General features: G+C 48.9%; 1 protein-coding gene across 5 annotated transcripts in view; it reads right to left on the bottom strand.

Moving 5' to 3' along the window:
- Positions 1-21: 21 nt before the first annotated feature.
- The window catches only part of ADAP2 (ArfGAP with dual PH domains 2), a 22922-nt gene continuing 6220 nt past the window's right edge, over positions 22-16723 (bottom strand). For 2 of the 5 annotated variants that reach the window (XM_075014801.1, XM_075014800.1), the window contains 8 exons: positions 16311-16402; positions 14448-14533; positions 11576-11685; positions 10495-10641; positions 9278-9361; positions 6372-6434; positions 4640-4717; positions 1888-2136 (listed from right to left, as the gene is read on the bottom strand). In XM_075014801.1, the coding sequence (XP_074870902.1) occupies positions 1888-2136; positions 4640-4717; positions 6372-6434; positions 9278-9361; positions 10495-10641; positions 11576-11685; positions 14448-14533; positions 16311-16402 (909 nt within the window). Of the gene's footprint in view, positions 159-1887; positions 2137-4639; positions 4718-6371; positions 6435-9277; positions 9362-10494; positions 10642-11575; positions 11686-14447; positions 14534-16310; positions 16403-16723 lie in introns of those variants that run through there. The other 3 variants (XM_075014802.1, XM_075014803.1, XM_075014804.1) reach the window with 3 other exon arrangements.

The raw sequence follows: 16723 nt of genomic DNA, 5'->3' as shown, positions 1-16723 counted from the left end.
CAGGAAATGCAATACCTTGCTCTCCTCTTCCCGCAACAGAAAACAAAGGCAAATACAGATGTCGGCAGGTAAAGTGTCTCTGAGTGTATCTTCTCGCCTCAACCCATATGCCCACGTCATCTGGTCTGGTGGTCAGTGTGGCCCAAGAGTGGCCTCTGCTGAAATGTGAACAACACAGAGCCAGGTAATGGTACCCAGAACTAGTAATGACCAGATAGGGGTGACAGCAAGGGCCAGCCCCATGCCTGCAAAGCCAGCTTAATGGCCATCTGAGGATTCCCTGGCCTGGGAGGCCACTGGGCAGTGTAGCTTGTTCTGTGCCACTGCCCCTCAAAGCCCCCAGTGGAGGAGGACTGGCTGGATGTAGGAACAGAAGGGGGGGGGCCTGTCCCATGTTCCCCATCCCATCCCACACTAGTTCCCCCACCAGAAGGCTCTAGGGAATGTTGTTTCCTTTAAAAGGAGTCCAAGAAACTTTAAACAAAGTTTGTCTCTTCAATGCACTGTCCAGTTGGACTCCTTTTTGGGGGAGGGGAACTGGGAAATTCCCTCATCACTCAGAGTCCCAAAAATCTGTCCCATGCCACAGCCTTAGATCCTGAGCAAGCAAAAAGGGGTCCTTGGCACAGACTCTCTTCTCAGCTGGCAGATGCCTTGACAAGCTGATGCTCTTGCAGCTTTTCAGCATGAGTAAGTCAGGCCATGCCTATGCTTACCTTCCCCGCCCAGGCCTATCTCAGCTCTCTTACAGGGAGCCAGCTGCGTGCGGTTCCTTTCCTGTGCTGGGTGTCGGTCATTGGCTCACTCAGCAAGCCTGCTCCAGGCAACCTCCAGGGCAGTGCCTTCACTACCGCACTGAGCAAAAGGGGGCACAACTAGGGAGCCTCCGGGCTCCTGTTATTCCTGACTCCCAAAATGGGGGGCAGCCAAGGGTAATGTAGAGTGACCCCCAGCCTGCTCTGCTGCTGAGGAACTGCAAAGCAGGCTAGGGCTGGCAACCCCCAAGCCTATGCCTCGTCCCCTCCTCCCCACGCCAGATGCCGAGCTGAGCAGAGCTTGGCCAGCCAGAAGCACTGGACCCTGAGACCACACAGCAAGCACGTGGGATTTAGGGGCTGGCTTGAGTCTGTATTCAGAGTAGGCGGCTTTTCCTCAGGATGTCAGATCTGTGAATTCTCCTTTGGCCTCCTGGTGTTCACTCCTCTGCTGATTCTGACTGTCTGTTTTATAGCTATGTTCAGCCATGCCTGGAAAGCCCTGTTACAGCCAATGCCTCCTTTGGAACATCTCCTACACGCAGCCAGGGAGCTCTGAGCACTGAGCCCAGCTGACCATGTTGAACTCAGCTGGCTACAACTCCCTCTCCCCTTTCCCCCTCAGTACAGTGCTTCTCTGCCGCTTGAAGCGATGATGGTGTGAGCCATCAAACTGAAACTCCACATGGCTTCCAAGAAACAGGAATGCTGCCTGCACTGGTGGCTGGGCCAGCCTCAGAGGCCAGGACTCAGTGGTGCCTGGGAAGCTCTCAGAGGCTCTGGCAAAGAGTAAATCCTGTGTTTGGTTCCAGTTTTTAAGCTGACATTGTGCACTGTCACACTGTCTGATCTCTGCACTGTCACAAGCTCAATACAGGCAGTTGTGCCCCCTCCATGCAGAAGATCTGGGGTCAGTGCAGGCCCAGTTCAGTCTAGAGCAGTGCTAAGTTGCTGCAGACACCCCAGTGGAGTTCTGCTGGGGCACAGGTCCATCGTGGACATGCCCCATCCCACCCACACTTTGTCCTGCCCCTTGTGCCCAGGGCTGCCGCTCTTGGGAAAGTGCCGTCCCACCAGGGATATTTGCGAAGGGGGCCCCAGCTCCAGCCTAGCTGGCATAAAAAGGCCACACTTAAGCAGCAAGTCCAGTTTGCTGGGACTCACCACTAGTCCTAGGTTGGGAGATGACTTCATTCAAAGCCGCCACCCACTCCTTCTGCTCCCGGTCGTTTTCGCACACAAACACAAACTTGCGGTGTGGCGTGATGATGGCGAACCCAATTTGGCACCTCTTCCTGCTGGTGCCTCGGGGCAAACCAGCCTGGACCTCGTAGCCTTGCTCCTTGCTCCCGATGAACACTCGGCCCTGTTCAAAGGCATCCTGGGGAGGAGAAAGCAGAGCAATCACAGACCATTTTACAGGGACTCTTTGCTGTTCAGAGGTGGTTGGGGGGCACTGTGCTGTCGTCTAAAAGCTAAGAGCAACAGGGTCCAGACGGAGGGGACACTGCCCTGGCCCAGTGTAGGTGGGAGTCAAGGAAAGTCCTTGAGGTTTATAAACCCAAAGGCTTTTTCCAAATAGGGAACTGTAGAGCTGTGGATTTTGGACCTGGCGGGAGTGTGCTTGGTCATACCAAACCCACAAAGAGGATGTCCTGTGTTTTAATTACAGCACTGGGGTCTTCTGCAGGCACTGCTATTTCCTTATTCACAACGAAGTCGCCATGTTAGTCCATATCTTCACAAAACAAACCAGCAGTCCTGTAGCACTTTAAAGACTAACAAAATAAGGTGAGGAGCTTTTGTGGGACAGACCCACCTCTGGCTGGACTACAAGCGATTAGGAACACTATCCCAGACATTACATTACCATGGCAAATCTGATGGCTGAGCTACGTAACTTTGTCCTCATGCACAACTGTTTCTGATTTGGGAACAATTAATACCTCCAGATCAGTGGCACTGCTCTGGGAACCCGCATGGCCCCACAGGATGCTACTATTTTTATGGCCAGCTTAGAACAACGTTTACTCTGCTCCCATCCCCTATTATCCCTCCTTTACTTATGCTACATAGATGGTATCTTTATACTGAACCCATGGTAAAGAGACTCTTGAAGAATTCCACAGAGATTTTAACAACCTGCATCCTACCATCAATCTCAGCCTTGACCATTCCACACGAGAGATCCATTTCCTGGACACCACAGTTCAAATCACTGATGGCCAGATCAATGCCTCTCTCTACTGGAAACCCACTGACCGCTACACTTACCTACATGCCTCCAGCTTCCATCTGGGACACATTACACAATCCATAGTTTATAGTCAAGGCCTTAGATACAATCACATCTGCTCCAGTCCTGCTGACAGAGATCAAAAACTTCAAGATCTCCACCAGGCATTTGTAAAACTTAATTACCCACTAGAAGAAATAAAAAAAAACCACACTGATAAGGCCAGACAAATACCCAGAAACCAGCTACTTCTAGACAGGTCCAAGACAGTCAATAACAGAACAGCTCTTGTCATTACCATAGCCCCCAGCTCAAACCCCTCCAGTGCATTATTAACAACCTACAAACTATGTTTTTTCCTCTTTTGATACCTACTATTGATAATGGGCTATTTCCACTTGCTGAATAGACCTTGTCAGCTCTGGCCCTTCCTTTTCCTGGGACCCCATTATTTAAATACCCCTCTGAAACCACCCCCCCCATGCATCTGATGAAGCGGGTCTTTGGCCACAAAAGCTTATGCTCCAAAATATCTGTTAGTCTATAAGGTGCCACAAGACTTCTTGTTGTTCTACAAACTACACTGGAACATGATGCCTGTGCTCTCCTACAGACAACCACCCAACCTCAGGAAAATTCTCACTAGCAACCACACGCCTCAGCACAGTAATACTAACCCTGGAACTTTCCTGTGCAACAAAACCTGTTGCCAGGTTTGTCCATATATTTACTCTGGAGACACCATCACTGGACCTAACCATGTCAATTTCATGACTGGGGCTCATATTGCTATTCCTCCGCTACTGTGACATATGCCATCATGTGCCAGCAATGCCCCTCTGCTATGTATATTGGACAGCCTGGACAATCACTTTGCCACAGAATGAATGGACACAAATCAGACATTAGGCATTGGAATATGCATAAATTGGTAAGTGAGCATTTCAGTGGAGCAGGCCATAGCGTCCAAGACCTGAAAATCTGCATCCTAAAACAAAGAGACTTTAATTCTGGACTGCAAAGGGAGACTTGGAATTTATCCTTAAGTTCAGCACTTTTTGGCTTGGCCTCAATAAAGATGGCAATTACCTGGCATATTACAAGGACATTTTCCTCGTCTTTGATGTTCGTAGTGACCTCAGGCAACTCACTTAACTTAATAGACACTTGCAGTAAGTAATTTGCTTCCCCACCTTCCCTTTCAGCCCTGCCTTCTTCTGTCCTGTGTGTTGATTTGTCAGTTTTCATTTAATTTTTTTCAGCCTTTTTTACCTACCTCATTGTGCCAGTTTCCTTTTAACAGACTTTCCAAAGCAGAAGTGGGTCTGTCCCATGAAAGCTCATGACCTAATAAATCATTTTCTTGGTTTTCACAGTGCTACAAGACTACTTTTTTGTTTTACTTCCTTATTGTGCAGCTCACCCTAGGATCACTACACAGGTGCTACCCAGGAGCAGGGAAGTGGAGGCAGACAAACTTTCCAAAGAGATCCTGGCCTGATCTGCAAGTGCTGCAAAAGCCTGGTGGACCCAAAGGGGGGCTCAGTTCTTCATGGCTTGTGCAATCCCTAGTGAGTGTGGGCTGGAAGCCCCTGCAACCCTGCCCACTGGGGAGGGGGTCTGCTTACAGAATGAGCGTGCTTCTTACCAATGGGTCTTTGAAGTAGAGCAGGTTCCTCTCCTGGGCATCCAGGCTGAACCAGCGCTTCCTAAAGGCCTCCTTGTGCTACAGAGAGAAAAGCGTCACCTCCCTTTCCCCTCCACGATGACACAAGTGACACGTGTGACTTCTTTACCAACACATCATCCACGGGAAGCAGAAATGGAAGTGACATGCTCTCTCCTCTGTGTTGAGCTAGGCCCTTCTCTGGGGCTTGCTGCAGCTTCCAAAGAATACAGAATTCAATTAAAAATACCACAAGCATCTCTAACCCAGGGGTCTCAAACTCCCAGCCTGCAGGCCAGCCTTCGTCAGAGCAGCTGTGCAATCCAGCCTGGGAGTACAGGCAGGCTGTGGGGAGTAGGGCTGTTCATTCCCATCCCCAAGCCCCTCCCCTTCCTGCTACTGACTTGACTTCTCCCCTCATGGCACCTCATCCTCAGAGAATGCAATTTCGGGGATTACCATGGAGGCCTGCTGCAGGGTGGCACCAGAAGTCGAGCCCAATGTTTCCCCAAATCTTTTCAATCCATATGGGGAATAAGTTTTTTTATGTGCACCACAGCATGTGTGACTGTGCACTGCCAATAAGAAGAAAACCTAGCTCTAGGTGCTGTGCTAATCAGCTGGGAGGTATTTGAATTGCACGACTGTCCTTGCTGGGGGCTGCCGAGGGGTCAGGAGTTGGAGACCCATGCTCTAGCCCTTTTGGTTGGGGCTCTTCCAAAGGTGAGGAACCAGATGCTGCCTGTTTACCTGAAATGCCATGACACAAGCTGTTTCCATACCAGCCTTATGTGTGTCACTGCCCAGCCTTTAAGCAGCAGCACTGACTCAATGGGGGGAGGAGCCTGAGTGTGTGGGCGGAGCTACAGAACCTCACAGGCACAACCGAGCCTGTTTCCCCCACTCCACTTACTGAGCCAGCGATCTGTGACTATGCATACAGCTGTGAGTTTTTCACAAAGATTACAGGTCCTCTGATTTTCTGGGACCTCTGAGACATCTGCACCTGCCAGTGCAACTGACCTCAGGGCTGCCCAAGCAGCTGGGTGCCAGCTTGTTGCTAGCCCCAGGGCCAGCCAAACCAGCCCTTCCCCAGCTGGTCCCAGGCTGCCCTAGAGCAATGATTTGGGAGCAGCAGTGCCACTTCAGGCCCTCTGCCACATGAGCCATGATCATGGAGCGATCACAGGCTGTGAAGAATGTTTGTCTATTGCCTCAACAGTCCCTGACTTTTACTAAAAACACCCATGACTAAATCGTAGCCTTAACTAGATACTAGAAACAAGAGGAGACCAGATGAGGGCAGAGGTTTGCATTATGCTGATCCTTGTAATGCTTCTGGATGTTACACAGTGATATAGATCTGACATTAACAAAAGATACACCTACCTTTGCCACCTCCTTGGGCTACATCATATAACTCGGTAACTCCAGAAGCAGTGCCCCAATTACTCTATTACACTTGTAGTTTGTCGCAAGGTGCAAGGAATCCTCAAAGTTATTTTTTATGGAGAAATGAAACAAGATCCCAAAATGCTATATCGACTGAAAGGCAGCCTGTTCCATTTAACTGGGGCACACTTAAACATGACTCCTAGAAAACGCCTGCGTTATGATCCTGGCAGATTAGCAAACACACTGCTTCAGGGGAAAAGTCATGTTTGGCTAGTATTAAAGTGGTGCTTAACAAGGTATGAAACTGGAGAGGAACTACCTTTGGGCCTGTTTTCTCCATATAGCCTTCTTTGAGATAATTCCTTGTGATCTTGGGTATGAGCTAGAAGAACACAGACAGACATTAGTTACTGGTCAACGTTCTGTTCTAATTCATCAAAGCCAACAATCAGTGAGGTTTGGCTTATTTATTTGTCTGATTACTTGATAGAGGGACATTCTGTTAAGGGCCACATTTTCCATGGATACCATATTTTAGCTCCCTAGGTAGAGCTCCTTTTGCATACTGCATCTACATAGCATGTTCCCCCTTTCTACATCGTACTGAGCACTGCCTATCAAAACTTAACTTGCTAAAACAGCTGTTGTCTGGTTATACAGAATGTGGAAAAGTTAACCTTATCCATGCTTGATTAAGCTAAGTAGCAAGCTGGGGACAAAAGAAAAAAAAATACACACTCACAAATAAAATGAGAGAAAAGCTCTGTCATCTCAATGGAAAGGAGAAAACTAAAACCCAGAAATAACCTGGAAGCTGCCTGATTGACTGGCAGACTTCACAGGTGTCTTTCTGCTTATCAAAGTAGCATTCAATACTGTTTGAACCTCTCTAGTCTGGCTCTCTCTGGTCTGGTAACATCTGTGGTCCAGCATGATTTTAGTTAGCCAGATGACCACTTCTCGTGGGTGTGGCCAAGTTTCCCGTGATCCCATAAAGTTTGTTTACAGCCACAAGTCCCGGCTCTCAGTGTTCTGTGCTGTTATTTAGCTGTAATTTACCCCTAAAGGTCTTCTAAGAGACCAGTAAGTGGTGGAAGTGTTGGTAATGCTGCTAAACAATATTGACCTTCTGTGGTCCAGCAAATTCTCACGATCAGATCCCAGGAGTGTCAGACTAGAGAGGTTCGACCTATATTACACCCCAGTGTACAGCTGGCAATGGACTATTCCACCGGGAAAGGACCTGTGCTGTCATCAACAGGGGAGTGAAAGGGATTAACGGATTCTTGCCTGAGGACCAGATGATAGCCAAGAGTCACTGGCCGCATTGGACGAAGAGTGTGCATGGAAAGTAAGATTGCAAATGGCTGACAAATACAACATGGAGCATGAGGGTCATGGGAAACGGATTGGCTACTGGATATCAGAAAATTCAGCCAAGCCGAGCATTCTCCATTATGTGCTGGAGAAGCTTGGAAAGAAACATCAGTTCAGCTCAAGAAAGGATGGTACTTTGCCCTTATTCAGTGTCTGAAAGCTGCTTTCCAGAAATGCTGCACAAGACCCCTTCAAGGTTGGTCATTATTCCTAGATGGGGAAACTGGGGCATGGGAGTAAGCAGCAAAGCTACAAACAGAACTCAGGAGGCCTGGCTTCCAGCCCCTCGAGCCTGCCATCCAGCCTGATTTCCCCGTTTCAGGGGTTGGTAGCATATGGCCCACGGGCCACATTCAGCCCACAGGTCACTCAGGCACAAAGCAGCCAGCCACTGCTTTAAGGAGCTCCTGATCCATGCAGCTGTCCACTCCAGGTGCCAGGAGGAAGAGAGAGGCTTCACACACTGCTCCTGCCCCTGTGCAAAACATCTCAACTCCCATTGGTCAGTTTACAGTTTCCAGCCAATAGAAGCAGAGAGATTTTTGCTGGATGGTGGGGGCAGCCCATGAAGTCTCCTCTTCCCCTCTGGCATCTGGAGCAGAGAGCCTCATGAAGGAGCTGAAGTTTTGAGCAGTCTGAGGCTGCAGCAGGCAGAGAGCCCGCCTCAGGGCCTTGCAGCGTTGTTGGCTAGGAGTGGCTCAGTTAAGTCCCTGGCCAGAACCAGCCTCTGGCACTCCAGACTCTCCCTCCCCTCAAACCACTGTCCCCCTATTCCTTCTCCCCACCCACATAACCCAATCCCTCTGCCCCGCCTCCTGCACCTATACCCCCTCTCAGACCCTGCACCCCAACCCCTGCCCTAGGTCACAACCCAATCCCCTATACCCTGTCCTGCATCCCAATCCCCTACCCCAGTTACAACTGCCTCCTTCACCCAAAGTCCCTCCCAAACCCCACACCCCTGCCTGCACCCCAAGCCCTTACTCCAAGCTCCTTCTGCACCCACCCTCCATACCAGACCCTGCACCTCCTCCATTAATATCCTGGCAGAGTGCAGCTCTCCACCACTTTCCAAATTCTTGGAGTGGCCCCTGTCAAAAATTATTGCCCACCCCTGGCCTATTTACTGAATTCAAATATGCTTAAAGTGGATGAATCTCCCAAAAAGTGATACAGGTGTTGAGCCAAAGGAGTTGAGCTTCAATGTTTAATATCCAATAAATTTAAAAAGTCAAGTCATATATTTCCTGAAAGACGCGAAAGCAGGCTTTGTATTTCGAGGAACCAGCAAAAAGGGTGTGTGCGTGAAAGAAAGAGCGGATGTGTAAGTAACAGAGAGCGTGCAAAGGGGGTGTAACTTTTCTCCAGGCAGCTTCATGCGGCCCCATAAGCCCAGAATGATCCTAGAAATGTGCAGAGCCAGAGAACAAAACAGATGGATGGTCTCTAGCACTGCACTCTCCAAAATGGTGTCTGTGTGTCTATGGTGGGCAATTGTTTATACACAAAAGTTAGAGTTGCCCACACAGATGAATTTTTGCCCATGCCCAGCGAGTAATTAGAGAGCTGAGGACCCTTCTGCAAGCATCAATGCCAGCTTCCCTCATGACACTGCTTCCACCTGCAGATCTTGTAGGCAGAAGTTTAGGGGTGAGGCTAATGTGAGCTAGAAGTTAGGGTCCTTGTGTGTCTCTCTTGAAGCCCATAGTTGTGGTTTCACTGCCCCAAAAGAAGGGAAAAGGCACACAGGAGGAATTCCCAACACTGTGCTCCAGCCCTCATGAAAAGGGCCCATACACAGAAAGGGTGAGGATGTTTTTTCATGCTTACAGCACCTTCAGTTCTCACCTCAGCCACAGGAGCAGTGGGGGAGACCGCTTTAAGGTACTGGAAACGTGCTTCCCGAATGGCGTTGAACCAGTCAACAATTTCCTAGGGGAGACAGTAAATACAGATGTAAAAACAGAACTAATGCTGGAGGGGGGGATAAAAATGTGCCTCTCTCTAGTGCCTGTCACCCAAAGGATCCACAGGCTATTTTGCAAATATGAATTGTTTCTTCCACCAGTGCTTTGGGAACACAGAGGTGCAGAGAAGGTGACTCGCCCTAGCAGTGGCAGAGATGAGAAGAGAGCCCAGGAATCGTGCCTTGCAGGTTTTTACTCCAACCATCAGACAGCATTCCTAGGAAAGACAAGCTGTGCGAGAAAGGTGGACTGACATTACTGGGTAGTAGCACATATTGCCTGTGGTTCATGTTTGGGATGAACCACATAGACACATTGCAAATACACATATTAATGATCACTATTCATAACCCTAGAAACATAGGACTGGCAGGAGCCTTTGTAAGTCATCTAGTCTAGTTCCTACAACACTGGGGCAGGGCTAGATCATCCCGGGCAGGTATTTATAATAATAAATCTGAAACAGTACTATTTATTCACTGTTACAGCAACACCTGTACTGGGATCAGGCGTTGTGGCTTGTGCTTTATGTGTTTCCAAGACACCCCAGATATTACTAAACAAACATGGAGGATAATTTAGGAAATGTCCTTGGGACAGTGGCCATAATCCTATTGGGATATGGATCAGACTACCTCACAGAGACTGGGGGAATGATTTATAATTGATTCAATGAGCAATTGCTGAAAACCTTTACACTTGGATGCATTTTGGTTGGGAATACATGACATGTGGGCACTGGTCTGGGGAACAACCATGCTTCTGAGAAAATCAGACTAAAGCAAAGTTAGGTCCTTATCCTGTGAAAACTCATGCACATGCTGAACTTTCTGGACTGTAAGTAGATCCACAGAGCCTGATCACAGCACATGTAGTTTGCATATGAAAATCTTTGCAGGATCAGGCCCTTATAGAGCAACAGCAGAGATATTAATGGGCACCTGAAGCTAATTGTACTGCAGAAGTCTGTAATTACAGTCTGTAAATCCTTGGGATTTTAGCTGAGATTGAAAGGGAAAGCTGCAGGGACAGCTTCCATGTTACAGACCCAATGCTCAAGAGTTACCTCATTACTTACAAAATCAGCCTGGCACTTACCTTTCCGCTTTCATGATAGACAAAAAGGTTCCTTGTCTGACATTCTTTGCTGTATGTGATCTGCAGCCCATGCAGGTTTCTGATTTTCTCTGGCTGGAACATTGCATTCAGATCCCGGATGCCAATCACAGCTTTTGGTCCTTTAGACTGGGGAATGGAAAATGACAGCACGTCAGCAGAGACCTTACAGAGGTTAAACAAGAATTATGGAGACAAATAATCAATTAGGGATGTTAAAATAATTAATTGGTAAATGATTGTGCTTAACAGGTGAACTGTATTAACCTGTGTGGTCCTGCCACCTGGCCCCCTGCCTCTCCGCATCTGAGGCAGCTCCATCCCCACCTGGCTGACAGCCACTGGCGCTCACTGACCAGGGCTGGTTCACCGGTAAGCCTCATGCTTACCAGATAACCGCTTAAAATCCCGATAGCGACTAGTGAGCTGCAGACCTGCTTCTGGAAATGTGAAGCTGACAAAGTGCTTGCCCAGGACCTGCTGCAGAAGCCTATTGCCCTTATTACCTGTGTCACATATAAGCCATATTTCACCCTAACCAATGGCTCTTCCCTGGAGAAGCAACGCTGGGCCACTCCAGTCTGACTGAGAGAACCAGAAGAGAGAAGGTGCCATAGCTGGAAGCCATGCTTGATGGGGGAGGGAAGAGAGGGAGTCAGAGCCAGACCAGCAGGGCCTGGGCAATGAGTGGTGGATGTTAAAGCTGGACCTGGATGTAACGCAGGCTCCTATGCATGTGCCTCGAGAGAGCACTCCTGGTAAAACCTGCTCAACTGCCCAAGTCCCTTCTCCCTGGTTCACCCAAGAGACGGGGGTGAAGGTGCCAGAGGAGATGCAAGGAAGGGCTGGGTGCTCCCCAGGTAGGAAGGGAGCTGAATCAGAAATCACAGGTGTTACCTGCCACAGGAGCCCAACCCCCGTTCCAATGCAGGCATGGGCCTGGAGGCACCATTTACGAGGCAACAGAATGTTCAGCGCCCATGCCTTTCGGGGCAGCGAGTGTGCACTGGTCAGACCGGACACTGACTGGTTTGTCCAAGGCCAGGCCTGGCTGGACACTCACCTCTTTGGTGTAGTACCTCAGCACACCTTCGTGCGCTGACAGGAGGAACCGCCGCCTCAGGAACTGCTTGCTGTGCCGCCCGCGCTTCCACAGGAACCCTTCACGGCTGCCTGCAGACAGTGCCAAGAGCGAGGGCATCTCAGTGCGGTGGCCAGAGCAGCACACGAGTTGGGCAGTCTGTCTGCATGGTTCTATTTCCCACTCAGGCTGCTTTCCCCTTGGATGGCACTACGGAGTGGTGGAGACAGGCCTGGTTTTAGGGCCAGGCAAGCAAGGCAGCTGCCTTGGGACCCACACCTTCAGGGCCCCACGCTCCCATCCGCTGCCAGTGTGACACCTTGCGCCCTGCCCAACAGCCGGGCCCCGCTGTTAACATGCTGCCTTAGGCCCCACAAACTGGTCGGGCCTGGTGAAGAGCAATCACCTTCCATTCACTTTGGCACTGAGGTCCCAATCCTGCAGGACACAGGAGGTCAGTTCAAGTTCCTCTGGTCCAAGCTGAGCCTCGCACATTTTGGGCACCCTTGCAACTTAACTCACACTAATGACATGCTTCCATTATTGGAACGTCCTCTCCTCACAGCCCTCCCCATGGCCCTAGCCAGAATGAAAATCCCCTTTTAATAGGAGGACTACAAGACACTGGAGCAGAATAGTTAGAGCGCAGACTTGGGCTGAAAATCCCCTCATCCATCTTATTCCTGTTACTTATTGTGGGATCTAGGTCAGTGAATTGAATCGCTCTGGGCCTCAGTCTGCCCACCCGTGCAGCAGGGAATCTGGACACCTCACAGAGGCTGTGTCTACACTTGCATTCCTCTTTCGAAAGACGCATGCAAAGGAGAGAAATAAAAATGCAAATAAGGTGCAGATTTACATATCTGGGCCCTCATTTGCATATTATTCTGTAAAAGAGCTTCTTTTGACAGAATATGCAAAGCACCAGATATGTAAATCTGCACCTCATTTGCATTTTCACTTTCCCTCATTTGCACGCCTCTTTCAAAAGAGGAATGCAGTGCAGACACAGGTCGTTTCTACACAGGCCACTTTCTTCGAAAGTGGCATGGTAATAAGCGGCCCGAAATATGCTAATGAGGCACAGATGCAAATTCCCTATGCCTCATTAGCATAACGTCACGTGATTTGGAGTCTGGAAGACCGTTCTTCCGGACTCCAAAACGCCGTGTAGAAGCGTGGCCCTGAGGCAGCTTCCAGAAGTCCTTGTTCCAGAAGCTCCCTCGGGGCTGCGCTTCTACATGGCATTTTGGAGTCTGGAAGAACGGTCTTCCAGACTTCAAATCACGTGACGTTATGCTAATGAGGTGCAGGGAATTTGCATCCATGCCTCATTAGCATATTTTGGGCCGCTTATTACCATGTCACTTTCGAAGAAAGTGGCCTGTGTAGAAACGGCCACAGCCTGAGAGTGTGTGTGTGTGTTGTGAGGAGTGACTTTGGGTGTGTCTACATTATGCAGCTTTTAGTGACAAGGCCATGCTGACACTGCTCTGAGGCTGAAAGTCAGTGTGTGAGATGCCATTTCTTGGGACTTTTGTCAACAAAATACTTCACCCCAATGAGTGGGTTTCGCTTTGTTGGCAGAAGAGTGCTCCTTTGCTCACTGGGGAAAGGGAGTTAAGAACCCACAAGCAACACAACTGTGGTGAGCAAGCATGAGTGGAGACACAGCCTGAATGTTTGGGAAACCCTATGGAGTGCTTCCTTCTAGCCCCAGCACTGCTGTTCGCTCTTCCCATTATGAGGATAACTCTCAAACAAATCCCGGTAGCTCATATGTGATCAGCACTGACAACTACAACTCCAGTTGAAGATAATGGTACCTGCAGGGGCTAAGCTAGGGATACTATATGAAGAGAGGACACCCCTGAGAGGGAGTGGATCTGGACCAGTATCTACCATCTCATGCTGTACGAATGTGTTATTAAAGATAATACGTTAATACAATGTGACTTGGTAGACACTGATACGGATATGGTCCCTAACAGGGGTGTCCTTTGTTTTGGAAAGGTCACATGTGCTGACCCTAGCTCAGCTCCTCCAAAGAGCAGGCTTGAAGGGCATGGCTAGAGTGCTGTTAAACACCCCAGGTAGCCTCTATCAGACCACCTGGGCTGTAAAACTGAGGAAGAGGCATTTGGGCTTTTGTTGGAGCCTGGGCTCTGAGACGCTTCTCCCTCACAGGGCCCCAGAGCTCAAGCTTCAGACTGTTTACATTACAGTTTTGCAGTCCAAGCCTCACAAGCCCAAATCAGTGGTGCTGGGCCGCCCACGGGTGTTTAATTGCAGTGTAGATGTAACCTCTAATGGCTTGTCCACTGTCATAAAGTCAGCTCTAGAGCTCAGAACAGAACCCTGGTCTCCAGCTCTACTGCTCCAGCAACTCTCTGTGGTGCCTCTCCAAACTGAGCACCTGGGTGCTAACTAAGAATTTAAGGCAAAAAAAAGTCCCAGTACGTGATTTCTTAGCCAGCTGCCCACCCTCAGATCAGCACTGATTCTCAATTTTTCCAGTTGTGGGTGAAAAAATTTTGTTGTGTGCACCAAGGCATGTGTGGATGTGCACCGCTAATAGAAACACAACTCTCTGGCAGTGGGTGCCCTGCTAATCAGCTGGGCAGCACCTGAGCCCCAGGTGCTCAGCTTATAGGGAACACTAGCTCAGATGCTGGACCTCCTGGGGAGAGGATTTCGGCTGGCCACTCGGCCTGATCAAACAGGCTGAGAGTTTGGCAGCTAACTGAACACAAAGTCATTCCGGCTGCCCTGCAGCCTCAGGCTGACATCTGTGGAATTCCAGTTCTTTGGGACTTTTGCCTCACCAGGCTAAAAACCCACCACAGACAATCACCTGAGGAACCTGCTTCATGGCAGACACTGTTGGCAACAAACTCTTCCCGCTCGTACTTAGCTCTGATCCATTGTTCTTTTAAAACCCTGAAGAGATGAATACAGATTAGTTGGAGCTGCTTTGGTTTCCTTTCGCTGACATTCCACAGCCCTTTCTTACTAGGAGACCAACCAACCCGACACACAGAATTAGCCTCTGAGTGGTGCAAACTCACACTTATTCCAAGGACGGCAATTGAGGACAAGAAGAAAATAGTGCTGGGGAAGAGGGCAAAACATTTAGTGACTGCCTGCCTGGGTAACACAGGCTGGCATGAATGGGTATTTGCTGGCAGCAGAGCTAGAATCACACTTATATAAACTTACAGCTGGAGCATCTCATGTTACTTCTGGGGCTCCCATTACAAAAAGGATGTGGACACACTGGAGAAAGTCCAACAGAGGGCAACAAAAATGATTAAGGAGCCCTAAACATGTGACTTATGAGGAGAGGCTGAGGGATTCAGGTTTACTCAGTCTGCAGAAGAGAAGAGTGAGGGGGGGATTTGATAGCAGCCTTCAACTACCTGAAGGGGAACTACAAAGAGGACAGAGACAGGCTGTTCTCAGTGGTGACAGATGGCAGAACAAGGAGCAATGGTCTCAAGTTGCACTGGGAGAGGTCGACATCGGATATTAGGAAGAACTATTTCACCAGGAAGGTGGTGAAGTACAGGAAAGCATAACCTAGAGGGGCGGTGGAATCTCCATCCCAAGAGGTTTTTAAATCCTGGATTGACAAAGCCCTAACTGGGATGATTTAGTTGGGATTGGTCCTGCTTTGAGCAGGAGGTTGGATTTGATGACCTGCTGAGGTCTCTTTCAGCCCTATGAGTCTGTGATTCTTTGGCTACCATTTCCATGCAAGCTTGAAGAAGACTCCTGCAGCCGGAAGGCCAGAGTAATTAGCATGTGTGATTCCATAAGGGGGAAATATAAACAGTGAACAGGAGAGGAAATGAAATAAACCCAAAGAATCAGCTTAACTCTTGGATACACCAGAGAGCTGCTGAGAAATAGAGTTCGGGGAGCATTCAGATCCCAGTCAGAAACCACTGCTCCTGATAGGGCTCAGGGCTGCCTGCCTTCACCTTGCAACCTAAAGCTGAATGGCTTGTTCCCATCTCGGGGGCTGGGGCTTGATTGTTTGTGAACGATGCATTTTAGGGCCTGTGTCACAGATCCAGGTCCCAAGCTAACAGCATGCACACGTAAACTTAATCACACTTTTACACAGTGGTGGAGATAATCCATAATATTTAGAACAGACATAATCCTAAAGATGGGAACATCACATCTGACCCTCCAGATTTTCAGCTCCAGGTCTAGAATTCACAGCCTTGGACACGCCTCTATTGCAAGAGCCAAACCGTATCCCCAAAACATATAACTTTCCTGTTAACATCCAACCTCCAGCACTGCTCCCCTCTCTATTAAATGTCCCTCACCCAAATGCGTGGAACTACTACAGCGGTTCAACAACCTTAAAGGTACAAACTGACACTAATGTGATTTGAAGCTGTGGTTGTTAGGCTTCTAGATGCCGGAAATCCCCATGTTTTAATCTATTAAACCAGCTACTGCCCTCAAACTGAATTCATGACTAACCTGCTATTGGAAAGAAGAATATAAAAACAAATGTCACTGAATGACACGCAAGTTATGGCCAAGACACATGTCCCTTTCCTCTGCCACCCACAGTGACCTGACATTCATTCAGATTAAGCAACATGCTACTGGAAATTGTTAGCAAAGACACCTGTCCAAGGAAGCAGCGGTAACTGACTGGTAAAGGTTTGTGGCACTGAATAAGATAACAGCTTACAGACAGTCCTTGGTGCGCGGGATGTAATAGAAAGGAGGGACTTTTGCCTCATATTTAGCCTTGGCACAGAGATTCCCATGAGTCTTCATAAACTGCAAAACAAGAGTTTCAGTCAGCTGATGGGCAACCAGAAAAATCAGTATGTTGACATGCACATGGAATGAAAGAAACTAGGATCAACTGCGGCCCCATGCTCTACTCAGATTGTGCCTTTTCCCAGCCTCCGCACACCAGAGTGTGTTTGTCTTTAGTCATTTAAAATCTCCTCCGGGGTATGACACTTGCACCCATTTGTCTGTGTGATCTTTCTTTCAGCCTATGTACGGATCTAAGTTAGACTATCAGTGCTGAGAAACTGGGACTTGTTGATTAATTTAAAACACAGGACAGGAGAAACAGAGGAATACAATTCC

The sequence above is a fragment of the Carettochelys insculpta genome, chromosome 20 (genome assembly GCF_033958435.1).
Source record: "Carettochelys insculpta isolate YL-2023 chromosome 20, ASM3395843v1, whole genome shotgun sequence".
Classification (NCBI taxonomy): Eukaryota; Metazoa; Chordata; order Testudines; family Carettochelyidae; genus Carettochelys; species Carettochelys insculpta.
This window is presented reverse-complemented; position numbering and strand designations above follow the sequence as displayed.